At 34.0% G+C, this 24,994-nt stretch overlaps 1 protein-coding gene across 6 annotated transcripts in view; it reads right to left on the reverse strand.

Annotated features, from left to right (window-relative positions):
* The window catches only part of LOC145674406 (putative Na(+)/H(+) antiporter nhx-9), a 310,549-nt gene that overhangs the window by 38,829 nt on the left and 246,726 nt on the right, over window positions 1-24,994 (reverse strand). For all 6 annotated transcript variants that reach the window (XM_081744429.1, XM_081744424.1, XM_081744426.1 and 3 more), the window contains 3 exons: window positions 24,263-24,384; window positions 21,501-21,703; window positions 13,766-13,855 (listed from right to left, as the gene is read on the reverse strand). In XM_081744429.1, the coding sequence (XP_081600555.1) occupies window positions 13,766-13,855; window positions 21,501-21,703; window positions 24,263-24,384 (415 nt within the window). The remainder of the gene's footprint in view (window positions 1-13,765; window positions 13,856-21,500; window positions 21,704-24,262; window positions 24,385-24,994) is intronic.

A 24,994-nucleotide genomic window follows, 5' to 3' on the forward strand; every position in this document is an offset into this window, starting at 1 on the left:
GAAACAAAGACCAAAGCTATGTATCGAAGTTTTCCCTCTCCCCTTTGTACCGGCTTCGACCCCCTGATAGAGTTCCGCAGTTTAGCTACAGTAACTGGATGAAAAGGTTGTGTATTATTGTATTCTTACCTTTCTAGTTTTGCTTAGATTTTTAGAGATGGCAGGAATTTTTCCATTCGATATTTTAACCCTTATTGAACTTGTGGAATGTAGACCTTACATATGGGATAAGATAACAGACTCTTTCAAGGATAGAATTGAAAAGCAAAAAGCATGGCAGGAAGTTTATGCAAGCCTTGCCCAGGATTTTGAGTTCATGGACAAAAAGAAACGAGAAACGACAGGTATGTATGCAACAGTGCACATCTGTCTTCAACATTGGGGGAAGAGGAGGAAGGGTAAGATCGTTCTCATATTATATATATATAGCGATGTTCAAAATATTTCTGTAGTCGAAAACAATGCTGTGGAGAATTGGGAGCAGAGTTGTCTTCAACATTGGGAGATGGACAGATTTGAAGCTTATTCTGAGTGGACATTAATTTCTTGTATGTATGAGTTTGTATGAGTTTCCTTACCGTTGGGTGATTGTGTCTAACCAAATGGAAAAACTTATGATTCCACCCCTCACATAAGTTATTTATGCGAGGATTATTAAATAGAGTTGCCTCATGAGCATCCCAAACTTCCGGCGGAAATCTTGGTGGCACTCTTAATTCTCACATCACAATTCTCAGAATTGAAATATTATTAGCAGTTCCAATTTTGGAACATAATGAACAAATCGAAAATTTATGTTGAAATCTTCATTTACCAAGTAAGAAATAAAATAGTTTAAAACCCGAGAGTTCAAATTATACTTTCTGCTTTTATGTCCTCCTGCCATTTCGTCCTCTGCTATTTCGTCCGCCTGCCATTTCGTCCTCTGCCATTTTGTCCTCCTGCCATTATGTCCTCCTGCCATTATGTCCGTCCCCCATCCCCCATGTATCCCGGTCTGAATCATTTGTCTAAAGCCCATAAAACATTCAAATTCAAATGTAGATGTTGCTCATCAGTGTCGACACCTAAATATTTCTCAATCAACGGTAGGGCTGTTTGGTACCCTCAATCTGTCTCCCTCTTATTAGCGGAGAAACACTATATTCGGTAGTAATTCCTTTTTTTTTTTTTTTTAAAGTGCTGTTTAATGTATATAGTAACGCATAGGAAACTAAATTTTAATATACCGGTTCCCTAGTAGTATAGAAACGCACCAGATGGTACCTTACCAAAATAAACACCCTATGCCAAGGATTCAAACATTAACAATAATAAAAAAGATAATAAACATTTTAAAGACAGTCTTTCATTAATCAAGTCGCACTTAAAAGTAAAAAAAAAAAAAAAAAGTTTATGCATGACAAAAAAATAAAAAATGGGATGCGCTCTAATATAGGCTTACAGTTACTTTATAAATTCTTAAAATGACGCGCACTATTCTTTTTATTTAGTCTTGCATAAACAAAATTATTTTTAACTTTTTAGTGCGAATTGATTAACAAAAGAATGTCTTTAAAAGGTGTTTTATCATTTTTTATTCATTGGACACATATTCCAAATCCTAAAGTGATATGCAACCAGGGAAACCAGGGCTGGTTCAAGGCTATTATTTATTTTAGAATAAAGAAGTTGAAAATAAAAATATATTAAAATTTGCTTTTAAAATAAATAGATATATTGCAAAGTATGAAAGTAACAATGGAATATTGTATTGTCACCGGACTTACGTCGCTCTGCAACAGTTCTTACTTCTATGACGTCAAGAAATAAGTTCAATTTATACGAACACTAATTCAATGTTTGAAAAACACCTGTTATGTCCTTGTACACTCATGTACAAAATGATTGTTGCATATTTATAACTGTCTTCTTGTAAGAATATAATGTAATAATGATTTTGCTGGGTACTTTTAATACTGATACTAATTATGTGTACAATCGGGAAATGTATATGTGGTAAATTTCATAGGAAAATATTTATAAATACGAAAATTAGAATGACTAAACAAATGTTGCTAAATGGACGCGAAAGTTTTATTTTCGTTTTATTGCTCTTATTTACTGCTCTTTTGACATGAAATTTGCCACATACATGTCTCTGCCGATTGTATACATACCAACATGATAAGAAATATCGGATGAATTCGTTATCAAATTATATTCCTACAACAACATATTTATAGACATGCAACAATAATTTTGGACATGAGTGTACCTTCCTAAAGAAGATGACACATGTTTTAATTCTATTGTTAATGAAGTGGTCTATTTTCCCAAATAAAAAACAACACCAAGCAGGGCATATGCTCCCTCCTGTCCTTCCAAGCCGGTTCCCAAGGACCCGGGTTCAATTCCCGGCGGGAGCTCATGTGGTTCGGATTCCACGTTAATCAATAGGTCCACGTCTCATATAGCCTCGCTGCTGAACGGGACGTAAAACTCAAAATCAATCAATGAATCAATCCGGTTCCCAAGGCTGCATGTAATACTGCAGCCCTTTCCTGTTGTAATAGGAAAAACTCAGGATGGTCATCCAATGGTATCGAACCCAGGACCATTCGAATGTGAAGAGAGAGGGTAAATCTGGTGGTCATATTTTGAAAAGAAAATAAGGAAATAAATCCCACTAGAAAAGAGTCACATTGTCAATACATTTCAGATCTTTGCCTGGGTTTTCTGCCTTTCAATTGAAAGTTTTTTTAACCACGATGGCCCTAAATAAATTAGAATAGTTTTATTGACTCTCCCGGTTTTTTTTTTTTTTTTTTTTTATATTGGCATGGTTTTTCATTTTATATCAGACTCTTCTCGCACTATTCTGTTATTTACCATAGGTAGAATCCTTTGAGAAAGAGATGTTTGTAACCGTCGTGGATATTTGAGTGGCTCTCTAGACACGGACCTGACGGCTGATAATCATGTTGGTCCCTCTTATTTATTTTTTTTCTTCAGTTCTGTTTCAGTCTGGCAATATTACAAAGATTTCCCAGTTGAAAACCAAGAAAATGTACTTAACATAAATATAAGGATTCCCCGGTTGAAGGCCAAATTACTTTTATCGAGAATGGGAATGAAGGACTTCCCGGTTGAAGGCTAAAATGAAATGACATGAAGTCTAAGTTTTACGTCCCACGTTACGCCACGTAGACTATAGAGGCCCATACACTAGCGTATTTTTCCGGAGTAACCATAAAATTTCATAAGCTAATCTTGTTAGCAGCTGTCAATACGTTAGTGTATGGAACCTGTCGTAAGTTTACGAACCTAATTTTTATACGCTGGAAAATTCTGGCTGCTTTTAACTTCGGGCGTAGATACGGTGCGTACAAACAACTCAGATGAAAGTTTTCGAGCAGCAAGTGGTCTCTTGCCCTTTCCAGACCTTCTCGCCGGTCTGGTCTTATTGTTTTCAGAAGAGGAAATCTGTTCTTGTGTTGTCCTCGCAAATCGTTGCTGAGGTTTATTAAAATGAATTGAGAACTACCCCAAGTTCGAAATTAAATAAATTAAAGGTCTATATTATGGTAAAGCTTCGTGATAGTATGCCAAATATAGCTACGCCAAATTCATGAAACAGCTCCAATCATTTGTAACAACCCTACATTTTATTATGTTGTTCCCATATAACATACACGTGCAAACTTTTAATTTTTAGACAAATTTAATATTTAGTACACTAAATAACTGTAACAATTTTAATAAAGCGTTAAACTTATCTTACTTTCCGTGATCAATTGTAGTTGCGCAAAAACACAGATCCATTCACTTGTAATGGAAAGTACCAGTGACGGCAATTAGGGCATGAACACTAAAAAAGTGGACAAAACACTACTAATAGTAAGGGGGCATGTTATTAGGTTATAGTGAAAAGCCAAAAGAGGGGGGCAGCAATTACCTCCACGCCCCTAATCGCCGGTGGACAGCACATCCCAGTATTATTAAATAGTTTCCATCATATTTAAATGAATTTTAAGACACATTGTCGAGGAATAATTTTAGTAGTATTTAATTATATCTATACGCTTTTATTTGAATCACTTCACTTCAGATCTACAATTAGTTTCATATTTTCATTTACTGTTAGTCATTCACCGACGCGTTCAAACAATATTCACTAACAGTCATTACATTGGCCAACAACTTAAACTAATTTGTTTACAATTAACTAAATGGATTTTAACACAAAATTTGTTATATTTAATTTGAACATGTGGTTTGGTCCAGTCATTTGAATTAATCATTTTTTTTAATTTAAAAGTTGGTTTACATATATCAAAAGAGTTTGCTTACTGTGTCGAAAGGTTTTCAGTACACTGAATGCTGTAAATTTCTTGTATCTTATACAGTAACATGAGAGGCGGACAGAGGGCGTATTGTGTACGTAAAAACGTAGGTTACATGTGTAAATTGTGTAAATTTGGACCTTAACGTACAGCAAATATAACTGAAAAAAGTATTTATCTATTAAAATGCTACAACAGTAACAGAGCCCGAGCTCTAACCTATAACTTTGGCTTTCAAATCTTTCATTTACGGTTATGTGTGATTTCACGTTTAACAGACACAAACATTTTAAGTACGAGTACTTTAAACAAATCCGTTAACTATTCCCTGTTCAGCGTAAGCTCTAAACTCTGATAAACAAAATATTTGTATCCTTCCACTTGTCACAAATACGATTGGCTAGTGATGTATCACTCCCACTCCCCACGGGGAGGAGCAAATTACACACGTGCATTTTGACAATACTGTCTCGTGTTGTCCAGATACTTCAGCAGCAGCAGAAAAGAAAGGAAAAAGTCGAAAGATTAAAAATTATATATTTGAATTTCGCTGGTAAACAATTCTTGTTTAGTGAGTAAAGTTTTACCTTGTTGGTATTTCACCACAACACTCACGGAACCGGAATTCATGTCAAACGTCTTTCGGACTTAAAAGCAGAACACTCCTCCATGAATTGGCGCCATAATTACTGCGCATGCTTAGTGTTTATTTCTATTGATTTATTAACCACACTCGATTACAGTTTTATTAGATAACCAGTATTATATTCTTGTCATTTATAATAATGTAGCAATTTTATATGGAGATTCATAGTAAAAGTAATAATCAAATCATATGTACTATTTTGCGGAGGAGTACAGGCGTCGGTAGGCCAACAGCAAATCAGCGAGATTTAGTTTCACGTGGCTTTGTTTATTGCAGTTTAGAGCTTAGGCCGAACAAGGTTTAGATCTTTTTCATAAAGTTTATAATATAAAATTATTGTTCAAAGCCTTTGTATTCTAATAAGCCTTCTCTCAAATCAATGCACGTGAACTGTGCTTCCATCTTCGGAGTTCTTTTAAACTATAACTAGCTGAACCTGCGCTCTCTACACAGCGCATCATTCCTCACAACATATGTACATGTCCCTTTACAGACAAGTGAAAGAAGTCTTAAAAAAAAATCGGCAAGAGGTTTCATAAAGGGGAGATTTTTTCGATTATTTTTTCACAATATCTCGCACCGTTTGCAAGATTTAGAAATTCCAACCGGAAGTAGGCTCAATTCATGTATGACCAGTGTTTTCTTTCTTCTTGCATGCAGTATGTAATAAGCAAATACATTACATACACGATTATCAGTTATATATGGTGTTCTTTGGGCAAAACAGAAATTAAAGATTTATTTTAGACTGGAGAAATGGTTATCCTTCCTTTTTCATTATTATTTGGCCATGAAACAAACGCCTGACACACATACAACCCCAATAGATAACGATGTAGTGTTGGAATGTATAACGCATATTTTATTTTATATTTTATATATATATATATATATATATATATATATATATATATATATATATATATATATATATATATATATATATATATATATATATATATATATATATATATATATATATATATATGCTTTTTTTTTTACATTTCAACGCTTCCAGTGTACCCTAAAAAATGTAATAAAGAAATATTGGCCATGTTTTTTTTAAATATTCAATTAGAACTGGACAATTACACAAAATTTCCAATCGATCAGTGAAAACGTCATCTTTCTAGAGCCTGTAGTTTCCGAGATCTCATTGTCGAAAGGATTGACCACAAATATATAAACAGTTTAGAAGAACTCGAAAGATGGAAGCACAATTGACACGCACTGATTTTGGAGAAGGCTTATTAAAATACAAAGGCTTTGAACAATAATTTTATATCAAACTTTATGAAAAATATATAGTTAACTAATTTAGACTATTTAAAGTACAAATACTTAATGTTTGTCTCTGTTAAACGTGAAATCACACATAACCGTAAATGAAAGATTTGAAAGCTAAAGTTATAGGTTGGAGTTGAGGCGCTTGTAATTGCTATTGTAGCATTTTAAAAGATAGATGTTGTGAACGTTTATACGTATGTTTGTGGTCAATCCTTTCGACAATGAGATCTCAGAAACTACAGGCTCTAGAAAGATGACGTTTTCACTGATCGATTAGAAATTTTGCGTAGATTGTTCAGTTCTAATTCAATATTTATTTAAAAGACATGGCCATTATTTCTTTATTACATTTTTTAGGGTGCACTGGAAGCGTTGAATTTTTTTTTTAAAAAAAGCATCATATCGTACGTGTTATACATTCCAACACCACAGTTGTATATAGGGGTTGCATATATCTCAGGCGTTTGTTTCATGGCCAAATAATAATGAAAAAGGAACGATAACCATTTCTCCAGTCTAAGCAGTAAGATGAATCTTTATTTTTTGGAGTGTTTTGCCCAATGAGCATCATATATATATATATATATATATATATATATATATATATATATATAAAATGTATTTTGTATGTATGTATCTAGATAGATAAAAATATCAACTAGATACGTAAGCACAAAAAAAAAAAAAAAAAAAATCTGGCGATACAAGTAGTTGGAGAAGTGATCCCACTAAATTCCTTTAAATTGGAAGCATAGCATATATATCAAAGAAATTTTAAAAAACACTGGTAATGATCAGTCTTTGAAAAAGACGAAATCCGTGGGGTTAAGTTCTGCCCCTATTCAACTGTTTCAAATTCAAGAACATTATTATTCCCCTTGTTTACCTTCATTTTTAATATTGCCGCGCAAACAGCAACTTGTGTCTCTCTTCACTCCTCATTTTTCATACCTTTATTCTCACCGTCGTGATTGAAACGATTGGGTAGAAAAACGTGATTAACTAACCAAACTCAATCAAAAGTCCGAATACGTACGTATTTAAGACTGTGACCGTGTCTGATTTTGAAAACGCTCTTGTGTACACTAAGTCATTACTTGGCAGCATGTATGTCACATCGTCATTAAAAATCATATATAATAGCTTTTTTTAAAGTTATAAGTAAAAACTTGTTGTGACCCTTATTGAAACGTTTGGATTGCGAGCATAGCGAGCAAGAAAATTTAAGAAATTGTTTCTTTGCAAACCGACAACAATATTGATTTAATAGGGCGCCAATACTTTTTCGAAGCTTCGTGTCGTTTACTCATTTTCAATACTTTCTTTTTCTTGCTAGTTTGGCGCCCTCTTGCTATCAGCGCCCGGGGCAACAGCCCTGCTCGTCTCCCACCCTAGCTACAGCTCTGATGAGAATTATTCTAAATATATAGCAATCTATTCTACAGTTGCTACACGGGTAAGAGATAACACAAGCACTTATATATTTAAAAATTAGTTGTATTTAAGTATTTTTTTTAAATCTTAAAAAAATACTTTAACTCCCAAGCAACTTATGAGCAAATGTACCGGTTCTATCCAATGTAATGTAGCATGGTGCATTAATATCGTCACTGTCAGAACAAATACTGTGCTTGAAACATCGGGAAAGAAAACAAGAGAGTGAATTAGTTGCCGCCTTTCATATTAGTAAAGTACAACAATACAATATTGATTTTTTTTTCATTTGGTTACATTGTACTTCAGATTAAGTGTTAATTCGTTTTCTATATATTAAATTTTAATTACTCTAGGTATGCTTTCGTAACTTTTAAATAACTTGTCAAGTCACACTTCGAAATTAAAACTTCGTTTGTTTGTACATGGAGACTGTTGACTTTCCTTCTTTTTTTGACCCTTTCATTGACTAGATTCTACAAGAGCAGCAGATGTGCTGAGCATATATTACCCAAAAGCAGTGCGCGAAGTAGGTTGTGTATATTCGAAGGGAGATAAAATAGTTCCTAACAGGAGATAGATTGATTCCTCACAAAGCAACCTTCAGTTTGATCCTTTTGGAATGGATTAAAACAAAATAGAAGGAAATTCCGCCCCGGGATTCGCACCCTGCCCTAAAGACATGAGTGGCACAAGCTGGGTGGTAGGTCCTGGTTCCGTGAAATATGTTACGCCACAGAGGGTAGATTGATTTATTTATTTATTTATTTATTTATTTATTTATTTATTTATTCGAAAAATGTAACAAATTAGGGAGAAAATTTAAACTGAATTACTGCTTTTGCAAAATCATGCATTGAGCTTTTGTTTCTTTTTTTTCTTTCTTTTTTTGTTTTTTATAAATTGTGATTTAACTGTTAAAAAACATTCTATGGGAATTTCACATTCCGATACTATGAAAAAGAAACAAAAAAGTACTCCTATATTTCAATATAACTTCCTAGTCCATTTTTTTTTAAATTAATTAATTTATTTATTTATTCGTTTCCATAATAGCATAATGTTCATAGAACCTGCATTTAAAACCATAGTTTTCGATAGATCCGTTCTGTTCAAACAACTTGAGTAAACTGGAAAACTACCGCGTGCTCAAACAGGCAAGAGGAAGAGCGAAAAATGACCGCTTCTTTTTCTTTTACGCGCCTATTTTTATGCTAGGTGTATGGGCCAACTTACGGACCGAAATTTACATTTTACGGGCCGAAATTACGCGCCGAAAAATAGGCTAGTGTATGTTGTCCTTAAAGGAGACCGTGATGAGAAATGAATGAAATGGGAGGAAACGGGAGAACCCCGAGAAAACCCATGCACACCGTGCTTTTATACCACAAAGCTTGGCGCGAGCTGGGATCGAAGAACCCCATGTACTAGTGGGTTGAAGACTAAACCAATTTTAGAGAATGGGATATCACAAGGGTTACAAGGTTTAAGGTCGAACCAATTTTATAGTACTGGGGGAAAATCCCGGTGACAGGCAACAACTTAATAGAAGCGCGACGTATCCTGAAGATATTCCAAAAGAAGGATATTACATAGGACAGTTCTTCCTGTATTGGGACGCTAAACACAGACATAAAGAATAAAATTTCAAACGTAAGACTCAGAAAATTTTGCATACATCTGCAAAAGTACATGGGAAGATTGCGCATCAAAAACTCGAGCATAATTAAAGCAATCACAAACTCGAATGCAACCAAACAATGCTAACAATATGGTATTGGTACACAAGTGAGCGTTCGTTAATGTAACGTATTTTATAACACGCTGCAGAAAACGCGGTCTCTGCAAGAATTAAGAGCAAAGTCTACATGCCTTCCTGTTCGATTGGCAAGCTGCACAATGGCTAGGAGATTGGCTAGCGCCTCACACCAAGTTATAATAAGCTTCGTAATCAGCGATCTTCCTCTGCAATTCACACTCCCGAAAGCCTAATTTTTTAAAATTTTTTATTTACTCACGTGCCGTCTGGTGGTGCATCACCATTGGCTAACACTACTCTTATACCTGCTAACCGATACACTGACGTAGGATTAGCTAAACGAAATGAGGTAATTGAGAACAAAGGACTATTGTCTACACGAATACAGGAATTTGAGAAAAAGAATTTCACTGAATAAGAAATTACTCCAATGCACAGAGAACTATCACAGTAAACTAAATTCACTAAAATATTAAATATGCAGTAAAATATGACTTTTAGACCTGCTGCTGTTTTTTTTTATTTTTTTATTATTTATTTATTTTTTTTTTTTTATTATTATGGAGGACAATAAGCATGATAGAGTTTCAACTGGCATGAACAAAAACTATTGTGACAATGCCAGAGCCGAACATGAATTCAAGTGAATCCACGTTAGAGATGCAAAAAAGCCGGCTTTTTTGAATCGATGGTTTTTTTCACATAAAAAGCCGGCTTTTTTCGGAAAAAAACTAGAATTTTGGAAATTTTGGCTTTTTTCAACTTCATGATTTTTCTATCTAAATAGCTTTCTTATAGTATATTTTATAATTAGATAAGAATTCCATGACCTGAATGTGATATTTCGCTCTGAAATTCACTATCAAGATGGATGGAGCACATGTTTTACGAATTAAAGCTAACATGAAGAATGTAGTATTTGAGGGTAATTTTAGAGGCTATTTAACTTTATTTTAACTTTTGAGTTATCGACATCTTTTTTCTTCTCTAGTTTGTCATCCGTGTTTCATTCCTAAGAGCTTTTAGTACTCTAGCTTCTAGCGCAAAAGTTAAACTTGCCCGTTTTTCTATTTATCCGTCAAAGCATACGTTTTTTTTTTCTTTCTCCAATATAGCCGTCAAACCGTACTTCCACATTTCTGTTATACTGTAGCTGTGAAGTGATTTAGCAATAATTTTCCGGACACAACCTTGAATACCACTTTATACAAATAATCAGTAGCGGATTTAGAAAAGTACTTTAGGAGGGTTTTTTTTTATTGTTTCGTTTCCTAACAAGTCCTAATTTTATTTGGGAGGTGCTTGAAGTTTATGAGTACAGGCATAACTAATATTTCGTTTCGGTTATATGTTTAGCAATAATCTTCCGGATACAACTTTAAAAATCATTTTATACTGAGAATCAGTGGCGGATTTAGAAAAGTATTTTGGGAAGGGTTTTTCTTACTAATGTTTAGTTTTTTTAAACATTTGTAATTTTTATTTGACGGGATCTTAAAGTTTATGAGTAAAGGCATAAATAATAGATATTTCGTTTGTTGCATTCCGTAACTTTAAGGAACGGGCTTCAGTCCGAAAGACCGCCCCCCTAACCTTCGCAAAACCGTCACTGCTGGTAATTAGTAATAATAACGATTTAAAAACAATAAGAAAGGAAGTCGCCCAACTCACAGTACACGCACTATTTCTACATTCAGAGAGGGAATGAAGAAAAGCTTTGTCAGAATGGTCGAATGCTGGTTGAATCCCGGACTTCCCGATACAAGCGCAAAAGCTAATCACTCAGTCATGTTTGTTGTGCAGTTGTATATTTAGCTTAACTTAAATATATTCCGTAGTCCTTTTTTTGCGGGGGGGGGGGGGGGGGGGAGTTTCGTAATGATATGTTGAATCCCTCTTGTTAAAAATTCAGAAAACTTGAGGATTGGGTAAACTGTGATGGTGGTTCTATAGAACTTAACTGTAGAATTTCAAGAATATACAGAACCAAAAGCTCTAGATGTGCAGCCTTTAAGTGTGTCATATAAATCTAAGTATTTCTCTTATGTTTTATTTTAATTTTATTTTGTTTCAAAAAGAGGGTATGGAATATTTTGAAGTAAAAATACTACATACTATTTTGCTCGTTATTTGTGTATTCTTTTAAAAGAAGTGTTTACTTTTAGGGTTGGCTGGTTTACACCATTTTTTTTTTTTTTTTTTTTTTTTTTTTTTTTTGTAATAACTGGTTTAAACCACAAAAATAAAAAGAATGAAAAATGCGAATCGTGTGAACTTCATGCTGACGTTTCCAGATATCAAACCACCTGCAATAGTTTTATTTCCCTTTCACCTTTTAATCAAGTTGTCCCATGTTCAATTCTCGGTCGGACCACAAACCTTCTTTCATGCGTAACCCAAGTAGCGGTTCGGATGTCAGTTTAAGCGAAAGTCTTCTTGATAACCTAGGTATTTCGTAAGGATGTTAAACCTAAATATACGAAACAAACCAAATTGTATATTTCTGCATGCCTAAATGCGTGTTGTTTTATAAAGAAGCCAAGATTGCTTAAATATATTGATAGAAATTGGTAAAATTTATCGATTGCCTACGTAGCTTCCAACACTAGCTTGGATTGGACTTTCAATGATATGTACGTACTAAATTTGTAATTTAATACCTCAGTTTTAGCGTACTGATTATGATACGTTGACCTTTAAATTTTACATGCAAAGCAATAACAGGATTTTCCGGTTATTGTCTTACATTTCAAGTAATGACGGGATTTTCCCAATGGCTAGGGCAGGAGATTCTCAATTTAAGAAATTTACTGACCGGACTTCTTTAAGCTTATGGGAGTTCTTCCGGCATAACCCCGCTGTTGCATAATAACACCAAGGCGAAACAAACTTATTTCTGTGAATCTATATTATAAAAGAGAACGTACAAATCCTTTGTTCCCTCATCACGCTAATACGGCTGAACCAATTTCTTTTATTTTTGGGGGGTTATTAGGATTTGGACCCTAGATGGTTTTTATCATATCACTTTAATTTTTAATTACCAGTGTCTTGAGATAATTGACCATTCAAGTGTCCATAACGTACAAATCCTTTGTTATTAGTTCATCATAGGTAAAAATAAACGTATTTATATGCAACCCGCATGACCGTGTCACTCGGCGGGTTAACATAAATGACAGGCGCTATAATGTTAACATTTACTGCAATTTGAAAGCGAAAAAGTAAAAATTATCTAAGTAACAAAGTTTATTACGTTCCGGGGTGACCGCAGCGAAGCGGGTCACTCGGCGGGTTAACATAAATGACAGGCGCTATAATGTTAACATTTACTGCAATTTGAAAGCGAAAAAGTAAAAATTATCTAAGTAACAAAGTTTATTGCGTTCCGGGGTGACCGCAGCGAAGCGGGGTGAACGCTGCTAGTATGTAATATAAATACATAAAGCAAATCCCCCCAAAAACGGGTTTTTGGCATTTTCAAAAACAACCACGGTTCTTGCGAACTCTGCTTACTTTTGTATATGGGAGGTTAAAAAATTCTTATTATATACATTGGTTAATCCTGTGGAATTCATAATGTAAATATGTTGAAAAAAAAATTGTTTGAAATATCTTTTCGAAATTCATAGTTTATTTTCGATGTTTTATATTATTATCAGCATCAACCACTAATTAAATGATTTTTTGTGTTATAGAGAAGCGATACAAAGTCTGTTTTATCAATTTAAAGCAGTATTTTGGAAAAAGCCCAAAATTTCCCAAGCAAAAAAGCAAAGCAGAAAAAACCGAGTTTTTTTCCAAAAAAGCCGTTTTTTTTCCGAGCCCTTGCATCTCTAATCCACGTGGGCTATATATTTGACAAACATTGTAAATCGAGACTAAGCTAAGTATCGAAGTGCAGATTCTGGCTTTACATGAAGCTTTGAGAAATTCACAGCGAAACATTGCTGTCAACCTCGTAATCTCAGAGAAAATGCTCCAAATACTACAAAGGGTATGACTATCAGGAATTGGCCTCTGCTGCATTTCTAGTTCCTGCTATTCCAGAGGGGGGAAAATAAAAAATTCTTATATGCAGGTACAAGTACGAAAGTCTGATGAAGACATTAATCCATATTTGTAGATTTTTTTTTCTAATTTGACTATGGCATTGTCGAGGGTGTAATATTAGAAGCAAGTGTCTACGACTACGTTCCAAACTTTAAATAAATTAAGAAAAATATATCCTCACAAATGAAATTTAAAATGGCAGCTGAAAAAGTTGTATATTGTTTGAATTTACTGTTGATCAGTGCTTTAACAGTGACTTACATTTTCATTTATTTCTTCATTGAGTGTTTTGATACGTTTCTGAGACTTCTCTATTCGGAGTAAAGTGACTAGCAGTTTAATGGTGGCACCCTGAAAAACAAAAATATATATAACAGATTGTAACCAGTTATTCATTGCAAATCTATAGGAATGAAGTATGCCAAATACGAATAAGTACAGAAAATCAAACTACAAAGGTTGAACTAAGTTTAACAAAGATATAAACACTGGTTCACTTACTAAAAAGTGTTGGACAAAAATTGTAACGTACACTCATGTCTAAAATTATTGTCGCATGTCTATAAATATGTTGTAGGAATATAATTTGATAATTCGCCCGGTATTTCTTATAATGTTAGTATGTGTATTACAACGAGATACCTTGTATAAATTGATAATTACTTGTATTTTTGGGCAGAAAGTGCTTCTACATGAGCACTATACCAGATATAATGTTAATTTAAAATTAACAAAAGAAGAATGTTTTTAAAAATATGTAAGAAACATGCATTATTGTATAATTAGTTGCTATGTAGTTGTTTATAGATACCTAACAAACATGTACGATTGCAAGACAGTCTGTGTGCATATTCGTTCAAAGAGAATCAACGAATAAAATTGTTTAATACGTATCATCGTTTTGTAATTTCAGTATAAAAGGTGAGAATACTAGTAAATGTAATCACGGAAGATATTTTAAGGTGTGAATAATTACTACCACTAAAAAATTTACTTATATTAGTAGCCGAACCAGGGTTAACGATTACCTTTGGTGAATCGTTTGTTAAAAATTTTGGTTTACCTCACCCGGGATTCTTGTAAATTCATATCCCGAAGTAAAGTAAGGGTGAATTTACTTCTATAATAAAGTTAATGACTACGAACTCAACTATACTGAGAAGTGGTAGAATAATCACAAGAAAAATGAACGGCGAGGCAATAGAGAAAGAAACCAGTGACAGTGGTAATGACCAACAAAGTGCAGCACCAGGAATGACATTAGAAGACAAAATCCTGCTAGCCTTACAGCGGCAAGAACAATGCCGAAAAGAAAATTCGGAAGCCTTGAAGCGATTGGAACAAAATTTGGTTCAGATGTCCAACCAATCCAGCAGACAATATGAGGAATTAAAGCGGATGATGGAGCAGAAATCCAAGGAATCCAACCGACAGTATGAAGAAATTAAGACGTTGCTGATTAAAGATAATGCATGTCATAACAACATGGTCAATGATTGTGTGGAAGTTCCTTGTTTACAAGAGATGACCTCGCCTTCACCCGTATCTGATGAGGACATTATTTTGGAAGAAATCCATCCGAAGAATGAGGACATTATTTTGGAAGAAATCCATCCGAAAAATACAATTGAGCGGAAAAGAGACGGTGGATCTACACATCACGCCGTAGATAGGAATGGTCACTCAACAAGAACACGGAATGATAAAAGGAAGGTAAAGTTAAGCGTAAATGTGAGTGAAATACGTGTTATGAGTAAATGCATTGGTAAATGTAACGAAAATGCTACTTCTTTCCTAGAAAAATTTCAGGACGAGTGCAATATAATGTGTATAGATAGATCGCAATATATGAAACTAATCCCTCATTTATTACTCCCACCGAACCATCAAGCGGGAGTAGATAAAATTAAAAACAATTCAGATTATTTTGTACCTGTTCGAAATCTAAATATCCGTAGTGTGAACGATACGGAACACAACCTAAATCGAGTAAATTCAAGCAATCAGAACGAGCAAAATAGGCAAAGCTATGTTGGGAATCAACCTAACCTAACCAATCATGACAATAATTATGTCAGATCACTCAACCGAAGTAGACACAAAAACAATCGAAATACATGGCGAAATTCTAGAAATACTACAAATCCTATGTATAGACATAATCGTTGTTCAAGAGATGGCACTTCGTATCAAAATCAGAATCACGACGCAATACATGTACAAAATAGTACGGAACCTAATCATGATTGTGCAGTACAATGTACTTTATTAGAATCATATGCAAGTACAAATTTAAACTGACTCTAGTTAATGAAGTAAGGGTTAAACCCATACCAGCTATAGATTCTTATGAACATTTATTTTTAAGTTTATGTGTTAATATCAATAATGAAAATTCTTATGACTTTGAAGTACAACACATTAAAGGAGTAGTTAAATATTTTATCACATTTGTTTCAACAAATGATAATTTTCAAATGATTTTAATTCTTTCTTGTTAATATGAAGAATTATAGTTCGATTCATTAAAAGCAAAGGTTATTTATAGTATATTTGATTTGTGTTGAAACTTAATTGTCAAAGATTATGTTAAGTATAAGGTTCATTATATTAAGCTAATTATCCGACAACTCTTCATGCACCATCTTATATGTTACTTGAATAAGATTCTTCTATATTCTGACGCCTAATTAATACAATGCATACTGTAAAATATCATTTAAAGTAATTGCTATATAATGCGCCCTTGATCATGGTGACTCATGTTTTAAAATTTAATTGCTTCTTACTATTTTGAATTCGTACCCTTCGTTAATTATATAAATAAGCGACGACGTTTTAATAATAATAAAATATATATATTAATGTAATGAAGGATAAATGATAATGAAATGAAAGATTATAAATATATTTATATGAATGAAAATAAATAATGTTATATATATGCGAGGGTTGATCAAAATGTATAGGATATAATTAATGGAATATTGTTATTATAAACGGACCAGTGGTTCTTAAATATAAAAACCAAGCTCCCTTGTAACTTTTATATTCAGTCCCATCGTCGGGCGACATTTTATACAACGAGATACCTTGTATAAATTGATAATTACTTGTATTTTTGGGCAGAAAGTGCTTCTACATGAGCACTATACCAGATATAATGTTAATTTAAAATTAACAAAAGAAGAATGTTTTTAAAAATATGTAAGAAACATACATTATTGTATAATTAGTTGCTATGTAGTTGTTTATAGATACCTAACAAACATGTACGATTGCAAGACAGTCTGTGTGCATATTCGTTCAAAGAGAATCAACGAATAAAATTGTTTAATACGTTATCATCGTTTTGTAATTTCAGTATAAAAGGTGAGAATACTAGTAAATGTAATCACGGAAGATATTTTAAGGTGTGAATAATTACTACCACTAAAAATTTACTTATATTAGTAGCCGAACCAGGGTTAATGATTACCTTTGGTGAATCGTTGTAGTATAATCGGCAAAGACAAGGATGTGGCAAATTTCATGTCAAAAGAGCAGTAAATAAGAATAAAACTTTCTTGTCCATTTAGCAACATTTTGTTTTACTCATTCTACTTTTCGTATTTATAATTATTTTCCTATGAAATTTACCACAAATATACATTTCCCGATTATACACATAGTATCAGTATTAAAAGTACCCTCCAAAATCATTATTAAATTATATTTTCCATAAGTAGAAGCTTTGCTTTGTATGTACTTAAAGTATTTGCTGAGCAAAACAATATATTTACATTAAAAAACTACATACGTGTTACAGTTTCCCCAACTAACACTTTGGCTTCATCAGACACTATCAGACTTTATCAGACACTTTGGCTTCATCAGATCACACACATCAGATAGTGTCTGATAAAGCCAGATAGTGTCTGATAAAGCCAAAGTATTAGTTGGCGAAACTGTAACATGCGTGTAGGTTTTAAATGTGAATATATTGTTTTGCTCAGCAAATTGTTTGTGTTCAAATTATATTCTTACAAGAAGACAGTTACAGATATGCGACAATCATTTTGGACATGAGTGTAGGTTTAGATACATTTCTTTCCCTGAAGAATACTCCAATTGTTTCCGTAAACAGAACAAAAAAAATTATATTTTAGATTTTTTTCCCCATAGCTGTCAGTATGCTTCTCCTGATGTGCATTCTTGTAGAGGCCATACCGTTGAACTTCTCAACCAAATTGTAAAGGTTTTAAGGTTTTAATGTGATTCTCCAGGTGGGCTGTCAGAACTTTTCCTACCTCTAAAAATACAGGTAATTTACTCAAGGATGAAGAATAAAAAATCTGAGACTCTCAAACTGTTCTAGCGATTTTTATATTTCACAAATCAATTTTTCAATAACAAGCTCATACTATGGTATTTGATTTTTGGAGGGAAAAATCGACACGAGTAGTTTATTCTTGGAGGTGAGGCGGACGTTCTCAAAAGCAACTCAGACGATTTTGTTCATATTTCATAAATATTTCATTAATATTCCCACAATTATACATTAGTAATTTCCATGAGAATATCCACAACGGATGATTTAATTTTTGGGGATTTTTTTTCTTAGTTTTGTGAAATAAAGACTTCAGCGATTTTGTTATTTTATATACAAATGTTTCATTAATAACCCTACCCTATAGCACATTTTGTTATGGAGAAATCTACAAGGTGTAAGTTTACTTTTATTGGTGAGTTTTCTTCGGCTGAAATTTTCCGAAAACACCTTATAATTTTGTTCGTATTTCACAAGAAAATGTTTCATTAATAACTGCAGCCTAACATTATTTAATTTAAGGAATTGCAACAAGAAAGTTTAGTGCGGTGGACAGTATATTTTATTTCGCTCTCATATCAAGCTACGCCACTTTTCCAATTCTGGTCTGCGGATCCCAAGATTCTGCAAAAAAAAAAAAAAAAAAAAAAAAAAAAAACAGATTCACTCTATTTGTTCACTTTAAATATTGTCTATATTAAGACTAAAGTTCCATGAATCACCTCACTTCAATTTTTAATTCCTGAATGAAGCCTTTACTTTTAAACTTTCGTAACGTCCTTTGACCTTGTTCACAGAATAACAAAAAAATACGGGCCACAGCACTAAAATTTCTCTATTTTTTAAAAATTAAATAGTGTTATTGTCTAGTTACTACTAAAATATATATTTGTACAGTCCGCAGCAAAAAGCTGCAACATGAGCATGTAAGTTTGTGAAACTACGCCTAACAGCACAGGGAATCAACATAACGTCCAAGTGGCACGAATCACGCCAGAAGAAACCTCTGATTCCTTCTCTGCACACTTATTTTGGAGCAAACGACTTCGTCGTTTCACAATAAACTCTCATGCTCATGTTGCAGGATTTTTTGCTGCGGACTGTACCAACAAAATTAAGTTTTCACGAAACTTTCTCCAAAGAAAGTTCACCCTCAAAAGTAAACTGGAAATGGCTTATCCATATACAAATATTAGTGGAATATTTCTCTTAAAAAAAAAAAAAAAAAAAAAAAAAAAAAAAAAAAAAAAAAAAAAAAAATTAGTCTTATTTGAGGAAATAATTTTGAAAAAACGTTGTGGATATTTTCGTGATGAGATTCACATAACAAAATTAACTGTTTTTGAGGAAACAGAACCAAACCTGAAGAGTGAGAGTAGGTAATTATATGGGTGCCCAACAACAGACTGTATTTGCACCCGTTCAAGACCACAATAAAAAGGAAGCAAGAAAAGACCTCGAGAAAGTTAAAACTAAACGAACGCGATCACAACAAAACATGGATAAAGACATGTGTGGTAGCATATAGAAGGTAAAAACAGTACTGAGTCGGTCCACATGCAATAAAAGGGTATGTTTCTTAAACAATGACAGGTGTTAATCTTTGCCGGGGCTGCTTGGTGAGAGGTGTAGGAGGGGTTCGCCCTGATTAGTGAGAAAACTGCAGAAAAAAAATAGAAGACAGTGAAGAAATGCTGTGACAAAACACCAAGGTAAAGTAACTCAAATAGCAAGTAAAACTGTAGTAATTGAAACCAGTAATAAGATAACGAAAATATGAGTACAGACATCCGTACGCAAAACAAAGCGCGTGCAAAGCTTGTGCTGTAAAAACCTTCAAGAGTGAAGTATCCCCTCTGGATTATTCCTAAAAGAGCAACCTATACCATACTATACAGTTAACGAAACATTTAAGAAATATGAACAAAATCTTTACTGCAGCTTTCAGGGAAACTTTTTCCTTCGGTAAGCTACGAAGTTAGTTTTGGATGTACGTAGGAAATTCCAAGAACATGCTAGAGAATCTTATAAAAACTTAGTTTAAAATTCAGTCTATACGATGAATGGTATAACTTCTAGGCGACCGAATATGTTTACATTAAGACGAACGGAGACGCATACAAAAATAAGTTTTACGGCATGTAGAGACAATGAAACTTTCAAGTCCGTTGAAATCTCGAATTCAATTTCTTCACGATCACCATACTTTCTTGTCGTATCATCAGTCGGAAGTAAAAATTAGGAAATAAAAATAAAGAATCCGAGGAAGGGAAGTGTAGCAACGGTGTTGTGGTTTACTTGGGTGAACCACAATAACCTACCACCACAATTAATTATTCTAAGTAGCAGTTCAACTAGGAATTTGTCGAAATATAGTATGAGCGAGAAACTATACAGGGTGTTTTTTATAATTATGCATATGATTTTTCAAAGACTGCGGTAAAGAAACTAGCAACATAACTTGAACAAACACATTACTTTCATACCTTTACTTACAAGAATTTTAGTCTTTTCTTCATGGCATAGTCCACCAATGCCGATACATATCTGGAAACTAAAAGGAACGTTGTCACAAGCAGTTTCACAGACACTTACTTGTGTCCTGTGGAACTTTTCTGTGATAGCTTCCCGTAAAAATCTCAGTTTTATGTCCCACGGTTAAGCCGGCTAGACTAAAGGAGACTGATGAGAAGTGAATGAAAATGGTGGAATGAAGGAAGTGGGATGAAACGGGAGAACCCCGAGAAAACCCAAGCACACGATGTTTGTCCACCACAAAGTTCAGTAGGCGCGAGCTGGGATCGAACCAGAGGTGAACGCTCTACCACTAAGCCACCGCGGCCAATAGCTTCCCGTACTTCGGTTAAATTTCGGATGTGATGTTGATACACTGTCCTTTAAAACACCCCGTAAGATAAAAGCAAGTGGTATTAAATCAGGAGATCGACCTGGCCACTCCCCGACCCACATCGACCGATCCAGTGCTTCGAGGATGTTTCATTCAGCCACTGTCACACTGATAAGGCATAGTGACCGTGACAGTTAATCTCACTCTCGGGCTACAATGTTGCGGTTTCAAAACTTTGTTGAGAATTATAAATACTACACTCAATCATATACATAATTATGGGTCACCTTGTACACTCATGTCCAAAATGATTGTCGCATATCTATAACTGTCTTCTTGTAAGAATGATTTGATAATGACGTTGCAGGGTACTTTTAATACTGTTACTATGTGTATAATCGCGAAATTTATATTTGTGGTAAATTTCATAGGAAAAGAATTATAAGTACGAAAATTAGAATGAGTAAAACAAAATGTTTCTAAATGGACATGGAAGTTTTATTTTCGTTTTATTGTTCTTATTTACTGCTCTTTTGAGATGAAATTTGCCATATGTCTGTCGATTCTACACGTACTAACATTGTAAGAAATACCGGGCGAATTAGTTATCAAATTATATTCCTACAACAATATATTTATAGACATGCGACAATAATTTTGGACATGAGTGTACATATTTCCAGAAACATATGCACTAAAAATGAAAGTATAGATTTCAAGCTTTGCAGGTTTAGTAGTAACTTTGCTATTCTCTGAACTATTTTATTACTCTCTCAGTTCCATCCTTCCTCCCTCGATTTCCTTCGTAAATACCATATTAAGAAATTAAGTTCTCTTACCTGAATAAACACAGTAAAGAGTATAACTATCAACGTTGTTGTAACGAACACTTGTCTCGGGTGAATAGTTTTAGGATCAAGCATTTCAACTAATGAAAAGCCCACAGCTCCTCGAAGGCCGCCGTAAGCCATAATAAATTGTTCTTGAAAGTTTATTTTCTTCACTCGGAACCAATTCGCTACTCCCGTCAATAAGAATACACCTATAAATACAAGAATACATCAGATCACCTTCGGCAAGAAAAATCAATTTTAAATTCCTTAGAATTATGAATTCTACAATATTGGTGTTTAACGAAAATAAAAAGTCAAAAATGGGACTTACGAGTTAAGATCAAAAAATGTGGTGAATAATTTTATTAGAAACAAAGTAATAATTGCTGCTTAAGTAACAGTTGCTGCTTTAAAAAAATCATTCACTGTATTTTTTAATCACACCTTGTATATCAATCGATATATCTTATTAAGCTGAACAAAATATGAATGAGTAAACACCCATGTGTAGTTTAAGAGAAATAACTATTTTTGAAATGAAATCTTTAAATTTTACGTCCCACGCTTATGCCGGTTAGGCTAAAGGAGACGGTGATAATGAGAGATGAGTGAAATGGTGGAATGAAGAAAGTGGGAGGAAACGGGAGAACCCCGAGAAAACCCACGAGCACGGTGTTTGTCCACCACAAAGTCCACACGGCGCGAGCTGGGATCGAACCAGGAACCCCAAGCACCGGAGGTGAACGCTCTACCACTGAGCCACCGCGCCCCCCGCAATAACTATTTTTGAGTAAAACTACTACTACTTAAGAGCAGGATAACACCACTACTTAAGATGAAACAGGGGCCTCGGTGGCTCAGTGGTAGAGCGCTCATTTCTGGTGCATGTGATCTCCGATTAGACCCCAGCCTGCGTCAAGTGGGTTTTGTGGACGACAAACACCGTACGCGTGGGTTTTTCTCTTAGTTCTCCAGTTTTCATTCACTCTTGTCACACTACCATTATCATCCATCTCATCATATTGGTGTTTCTCTCAGCACCACGAATCACCGAAAACGTAGGTTTAGAATTATTTTAACATGTATAAAGGATTAACACGCACATATTTTAAACACTATTACATTAATCTGTGAGATAATACATATCTTTTAGTGTCCAATTCAACATTTATTTATTTCGTAGTCGGGGTTGCGAGATGTTGGAATGAAAGTTGGAAACTGGAAAGGTACTTAGTGTACTTGTACAGTAATTTCATATTAGTATGCAATCCAAAAGCAAATACATTATTATGTGTAACGTACCAGAGCTTAATATGAGAACAGTGGAACTTCATCTCAATAGAAGATCTGCTTCGTTGGACTAATATACAGACTTCTTGACCCTTCACTTGGCATTAAATTATCATATCTCTCTCTCTCTCTCTCTAATTTGATTATTCTCTCTCCTAGTTACACAATATTTTGTATACTTAATACATGACTATATAATAATTATACAAGCTAAATTTACGTATTTTGTGATTTCAATACTGTGTGTGTGTTCATGTATCCAATTGCATAGAGAAACATCTTTGAAATGTGAAAGAAAGTTAGGAATCTCGACTGGATTAGTTCGCCTCAAATCTTCCCTTACTTTTAAATGAAATGTTAATTGTAGTTATAATGAGAGAGTTTTTATTTCTAAAATATTTCGATGTTAAAATAAGACAAAATCTTTAATACATAAATAATGAGTATTTATTTTTAAAAGACAAGAAAAAAAAAAGTATAGTTTTCATTGTAATCTATGGTTGATAGTAGCCAAACAGAACAGCAATGCTTCCTCAATATCACATGCGAGCCAGCTGGAGCAGAAAATTTTACACGATATTTTATCTCAAATATCTCCCTCCCCCCAGGGTTAGATTCTTTCTTTTCGTAAGACCAATAGCAACGACGGGAAAAGTAGGAAAGTTTGTTTTGATTGCCTATTAGCTTAGGGGGAATGACTTAGTATGTACATGTAAGAGTGATCAATAGATGAAAACCAAAATTCAACTAGCAGAGAAATGAAATCTTTCGGTTTTGCGCCCCACGCTTCTGCCGCCTAGGCTAAAGCACACTGATGAAAAACGAATGCAATGGTGAAATGACGAAAGAGGGAGGAAACTGGAGAATCTCGAGAAATCGCACGGATACGATGTTTATCCACCACAAAGCCCACTTGGCGCGAGTTGGGATCGAACCAGGGACGCCATGCACTAGAGGTGCACGCTCTACCACTGAGCCAGCTCAACTCTCAGAAATAAAAATGGCTAGTGCACAAACTAATGTCTCTAAGTATGAGTCAGACATGAGAAGGAATCCAAATATTGCCTACAATTTGGAAAGTGTTAACTCCTCATTGTATCAAGATTATGAGAGTTGAGTAACTTCACTAACAAACTTCTGGGTTCTAGTAGTTAATGGAATAATGCATAATGTGTATAATTTCCATAGGTGAAAATATTTTACAACAAACTTCGTTACATGTTCTGAATTCTTTCCCCGCTGGATGTTATTCTATCAACTTTTGTCGAATAAAGTTATCTGGTTCTTTCGTAACAGTGAATTAACGACAGTTTCCGCGAATGTTTGAATTAGCGAAAATTTACAAAACCAAAGATGTATACGAGCTATTGTAAATACTTGTGTGGTTAAAATCAAACAAATATAGTTTGACACTTATTGTGTATTCGTCAGTAGTCATTAAAACTAGGTTTACGCAGTAATATTGTAACCCAACCTACCTACAAATCTGCATATAAGGCACAACACTAAAGTCCATAAGACAAACCCAGTGTGCCATACATGTTTATCACTCACTAGCACCATTCCAAGGAACAAAAATATAATTGCGTCATTTGTGGAACTGCAAAGAAAAAACAAAATACGTGAATTATAGAAAGTGTTGCAACAGAGCCATAGCAATTCAAAATTTGTTAGTATGCTCTCCAAATTTCGCCGTAAAACTCATTACTGTCTAAGACGATAAGGTTAACTAGAAAGATTTAAAAATGTGGTAGAAGTTGCACAAATTGGGTAAAGAATTGTTAATTTTCAATCACTGTAGATAAGAAGACTAATAAGTCTGTGAAAAGTGGTTGAAGAGATAGATTTCTAGTTAAAAGAATGTGTGTGAGCATACGAAGTTTAAATATTACAGTACATTCACTTGGTGTGACGGAATTGAGTGCAAACAGTCTCTGAGTTACATAAATTCGTAATTACGAAATTTGACAGACAACTATAATTTATGAACGGTATTTACATCTGAAGTAAGAACTAGTTCTAGATTTCCAAATTTTCGTTTAAAGACAGACATTGAAGGTCTTGGAAATTAGAAAATTCAATAATTAGATTGAATTATTTTATTTTATTTACCATCAACCATGTAAGAATAGAATTTCTACATTACTACGGAGGAAATTGTGGAATGATTTTATTACATCGGGGGTGTGGGAATGGGAACGGGAGTAGCT

This window comes from Thermobia domestica, chromosome 17 (genome assembly GCF_964235325.1).
Source record: "Thermobia domestica chromosome 17, izTheDome1.hap1.1, whole genome shotgun sequence".
NCBI lineage: Eukaryota > Metazoa > Arthropoda > Insecta > Zygentoma > Lepismatidae > Thermobia > Thermobia domestica.